The sequence below is a fragment of the Asparagus officinalis genome, chromosome 10 (genome assembly GCF_001876935.1).
Source record: "Asparagus officinalis chromosome 10, Aspof.V1, whole genome shotgun sequence".
Taxonomy (NCBI): Eukaryota; Viridiplantae; Streptophyta; class Magnoliopsida; order Asparagales; family Asparagaceae; genus Asparagus; species Asparagus officinalis.
In genome coordinates, this window is record NC_033803.1 from 26,885,906 (window position 1) to 26,891,230 (window position 5,325).

The window sequence follows — 5,325 nt, forward strand, 5'->3', positions numbered from 1 at the left end:
TATTATATTTATTAATTTTAATATGTTATATTATATTATACTATAGCTCATAGATGAAACCTTCCTTCCTCCTTCAATCCCTCCGCTCGTCGCTTACCTAAAACAGTAGCCCCATACCGAACATTGCGAAAGCTGAGAAGCTGTAGCTTCTTTTTCTTATTCTAAAAATATGCCCTAGAACAAGTTATTGAATGGAGTGAGAGGTCCTTTTCTTTCCTACTACTACCTTCTTTCTATCTCATTCCCCGAGGGTAGTCATCCTAGCTGGTTTTTCGGATTTGAAAGGTCATCTCGCGCCTCTGCTCGCGCTCGACGTTTCCAGTCCGAATGCATGGAGAACCGAAATAACTCTCTTGCTGCGTGTGAACGCTGTCAAGCAACGACTCCGTCTTTTTTTTGTGACCCAACAATAGGTGCACGAATCAGATGGGTTATTCTTCGGGCTTTCGCGGATCGGAGGTCGTTGGAGCCCCCGGGTCCGTGAGAGGAGCTGTTCTCCCTTCGCTCGAGACTCCTTTCAGCACTCATTCTTGCTCTTTCCTGAAGATCTTGAAGACTGCATTTTCGCATCCCCGGCAGATTCGTGCTCGAAGGAAGAAAATGGAGACAGGAATCACTAGCGTTAGCTTGAAGCCCCAAAGGCACTCTAGTCCTCGTTGACTTCCGATTGCGTTCCGAACCCGTGGCTCGCAACTTACTCATAAAGGGGCGCTCGCTGCTCGCAGGGTCGAATCACTCTTATCCAATCGGTGCTTCAATCTATCCCAACCTTTCTTCTCGCTGCTTTCTCTCCCTTCCTATTCCCAGCTTCCCTCCCAGTTCCATAGACATAGGCCATCTGCTGCTACCATGATGGTACCGGTCCGGTGACTCCAGTGGTGCTTCCCGAGACGCAGCCCCAGGTGGATGATCAACCGGGGAGGGGGAAATGGAAGGGGATGGCCGTCATAGAAGAATTTCCACCTATGGATGAGAATTCGGAATTAGAAATGGATAATGCTGTTTGGACTCCTACCGAAGCTGGGACTCAAGCCCAAGGAATAGTCTATTGGATAGAACGGAGAGAGCTCGTTGGGGGAGCTCTTTGCTAATCGAGGGCTTAACTTCCGTCGGACTTTTGACTCGAGTTCTCTCCATCTTCTTCAGTCATCTTGGTGCCTTGAGCTGGGAAAACTCCTCGTGAGTGGTCGACTCTTTTTTTCCTTCGACCCGACGCCGGTTCGTGCTCTGGATCCCCAGTCCCATAGAATTTGTCGAACTCTTCCATCTGACACTCGTCGTCTTCGTCGTCACTTTTCCCGATCCATCCAGAAGGTTTTTTTCCCTCTCTCGCCCATCATCGTACCCAGCCCAGCTGTCGGCGAATTTGGATCTTGACATGTCGGTTGTTTTTATTATTATATTGGTTTAATATAGTACACTATAATATAATTGCTACAATAAAATATCAACTACATTTAATATAATATATTATATAATAATATATGTTATTAAAATATTATATAATATTATAATAAATATGTTGTACTATTATATAATATAGTATGTGATATTGCATAATAATATATAATAAATATCATAAAATAAATTATACATATAAATTAAACTATAATAATATTTTATTTTATTACATGATAATATAATATAATATATTTAATATATTATTAGTTTATATTTTATATATCATGTCATATATTTATAATATAATTAGCATGTATTAGTTAAGCAATACAAAAATGTTTGAAAATTATCCCAATTGCCTTCAAAGTGGAACAAAATTATTCCAATATGGAGGATGTGGTAAATTTTTACTATTGGGACAAAGTTTTTATATTTGAGTTGGGTAATTTTATCCCAAGTGGTAAAATTATCTCACTAGTGTTCCAAAAAACCAATATCACAAAAATGTATTATCCTTGTTTCATTGTCCCAATGAATAACACTATAGAATCCCCAAAATTATCCCATTATCCCCCCAAATGTCCCGATGAATAACCCCCTAATAGAAAAGATAGATGTCTCAAGGGAATTTATAACATAGAAAAATTGGACGAAAGAGGGAAATTCCTTTATATTTCTTCTATTGATCAAGAGAATACTGATTTATAAGGTACATGGTTGCCTAATTTGTAAGAACAAAAATAGTTACAATATAATATCTACTATATTTGTGGATTCTCAATATATGAAAGATAGTTGATATAGTTCCAATTATGTTTTCCTACTTCCAACAATAATCAATACATTTTTGCATGTGTAATGCCTTGACTTGTTTCCTCATATATCCCAACATCGCTCAATGAGGACTTTCACTCTTAACATTTGTATCTATTCTAGTCTTATAACCTTGTCACTATGTCCTATTCTTTTAGGTCCCGTTTGACAAATGGTTAAGGAAGAGGGGTTCAAAAGAAGGATTAATGTACTTAACCCATTCGATAATCTGAAGGACCAAATTATTAACCTGTTAAATAAGTTTTATTTTCGTCATTGTGATCAATTTTAGTGTTTGGGAATAACAATGATTTTGACTATTTTTTTTATAATTAGAAAGGTTAACTCTTAATCCTTCTAAATAGGAGTATTAGTAAACCTCTCATTTTGAGTGGTTAACTTATTTTAATCCCTCTAGAGGAGTTAGCTTAACCCTTCTATATTTTTTATGTTTGGCAAATTATGATGGGTTAACCCACTTTAACTCTTGTATAGATTTTTTGTGTTTGGCGGGTTAAGAAGGGTTAAGTCTCTTTTAACCCCTCATTTAACCCTTTGCCAAACGGTACCTTACAAGTTACCACATCATGTTGTTTGTGTGATGTTCCTTGTTAATACTTCTCAGGTCTGACACAAAACTTCCTAACTGGAAAGAAAAGGGTTTATATGTCGAAAACTTGGAAGTTTTTTAATTTATTCTAGTAACTTTGGTTCTCCCTTACTCTGTACTGCTCATACTCTCCCATATACACCAGCACACAAGCAAGATGTGAATGCACACTGACTCGGACACAAAAAAGAGAATGCATACACATCGACACTCACACACTCAGGAGTAAAGATGTATTTCATATTACATTTTTCACTCCTGATGTTTTTGGGTTATAATGTTATAATAGCTACAATAGTTTATCACTTCTGATGAACATTCCTTTGTGAGAACATAGTAGTTTCTAACCAGTATTTCCCTTTGCAGCACCATCAGCAACTAGCAATGGAGGAGAATGTCAGGGATCTGGATCTTGGCTTTCATCAGAAAAACGGTGCATTTGCTACTCATATGCCAATGGCCTTTCGTGTTCAGCCATTCCAGCCAAATCTACAGGAGAACAAATAGTAAATGCATTCATCTTTATCAGTATTTCTCTCTATTGGCATGTATGATACCTATAAGATACTATTATGGGGTTGATTGAGCTTGATAAAAAGGACGTATTGTGTGCTCATGAACTTATTTGACTTGGCTGGAAGTGTTAGTATGATGACAACACATTTTTATTTTGCTATATTGTCTTTATTAGCATCATTTTCGCTGAGATTGAACTTTACATGAAAATGCAGTTATGGTTTCAATGCACAGATGCTTTGAGATATTTAATTTGCTTATTTGTATGCAATACGAGCCAGGATTGAAAAGAGAGACAAATACCTCTGTCTTGTGTCAACTTCTCAAGGCTCAGTACCCATCATTTGGCAAACATCCATATATTTTTCCCTTTGTAAAGACTTAGGTCTATGCGACAGATTTGCTGACAACTTGTAGCTGTTTCCCTCATTAGATTAATAATGTTCTAGTTTCATTGATTATCTCATTGAGTTTTCTAAAGAAATTTAGTGATTGGAAGTTATGTAATCTCTTATATTGGTTTGATTGTGGCTAAATAGCTTCAATATAGAAGATTTTATTTGATCATTTGAATCTAAGAATTCATGATCAGGAACTGCACTAACAATTTCCCTGAGATTAATGTAATTGGAGTAGGAGGCTATGGGAAGGTATCTAACTTGTAGGCTTCTGCTTTCAGAAAGGAGAACATATGCTAATTTATGAGTTCATGCCTAATGGAACCCTGAGGGAATGTTTGTTAGGTTTGCTCTAAAATAACAAAAACCATATATTCTTCTCTCTTCATTTTGCCTTCACTAAAAATTTTCTTTTATTTTTTCATTTTTCCCTGTGGAACAAACTAGCGTTGAACTGGAAGGCCATATTTCGTAATAGCTTTTGACTCAGCTCAAGGAGTTGCTTATCTTCATGAACATGCAAACCAACCAATTATCTGTAGAGATATAAAATCTACGAATATCCTTCTTTTTTTTGGTCAATGAAAAAAACTTTTTATTCATTTACCAAAATGTGAAAAAATATGTACAACAGATAATCAGCTCAAAAGAACTGAAAAATCAAAAAACAGGATCAAACAAACAGCTATATACAGGAGAGATTCAAAGAGAAATTAACCACTGCTTATTGTCCTCTGAGAATGAACCATTGAGAATAGCATCAATATTGCCTCCTTAACATCCCTGGTAACCTGATCAACATTTCTGGATTTCAGGTTGAAAATTCTATTGTTTCTTTCTTTCCAAATGCAGTAGATAGAAGCTGCCAATGCCAATCTTTTCACACTTTGCTTGAAGCCTCTTCCCCTTAGACTATTGTTAAACCAAGCCAAAATGATATCCCAATTACAAGCCTTCCATCTGAATTGAAGCCAATCCAAGATGTTATTCCATACACCAGATGAGAAGTAACATTCAAAGAAAAGATGGCTACGAGATTCCTGAGCTGAAGAGCATAAGCAACATTGTGCAGATTGAATAATGCCTCTCCTAAGAAGTCTATCTTTGGTTTGCAATCTGTTAAGAACAGCTAGCCAAAGGATAAAACTATGCTTAGGGTAGTTCTTTGAATCCCAAACTGTCATAAACCAGGGCATTTTGTTGGATACAGGGGAGATGGATGAGTATAGCTTGGATAACTGAATTTTAGAATTCTTACAACATGAGCTAATGCACTGTTTCAGATTTTCAATTCCTCCACAAATAATGATTGCTTTATCCCTGACCTTGAGCAACTGTTTCGAATATCCTTCTTGATGAACATATGAATGCAAAGGTTGCAGATTTGGGGCTCTCCAAGCTAGTGTCAGACAGCGAAAGAGGTCAATATACTACTCAGGTCAAGGAGACGTTAGTGAGTATTTATGTACAATTACATACTTATTTCCCTAATTTCTGTTTTATGGCATGAATCTGTGTAGCAATGTTCTGGATTTTTTTTGCTTGCAAGTATATATTAATTTTTAGTAATATTTTATTTGCGAGTTA

The 5,325-nt window shown here is 36.5% G+C and overlaps 2 protein-coding genes across 2 annotated transcripts in view; one reads left to right on the plus strand and one right to left on the minus strand.

Annotated features, from left to right (window-relative positions):
• Positions 1-3,570, plus strand: part of LOC109825129 (MADS-box transcription factor 2-like) — a 32,687-nt gene extending 29,117 nt beyond the window's left edge. Inside the window, exon 7 of the mRNA XM_020391862.1 lies at positions 3,191-3,570. Within this exon, the coding sequence (XP_020247451.1) occupies positions 3,191-3,331 (141 nt within the window). The 3' untranslated portion in view covers positions 3,332-3,570. The remainder of the gene's footprint in view (positions 1-3,190) is intronic.
• On the minus strand, positions 4,452-4,934 carry LOC109826575. The gene has a single exon (XM_020393604.1). It carries the CDS (start codon positions 4,932-4,934, stop codon positions 4,452-4,454), a length of 483 nt encoding a protein of 160 aa, XP_020249193.1.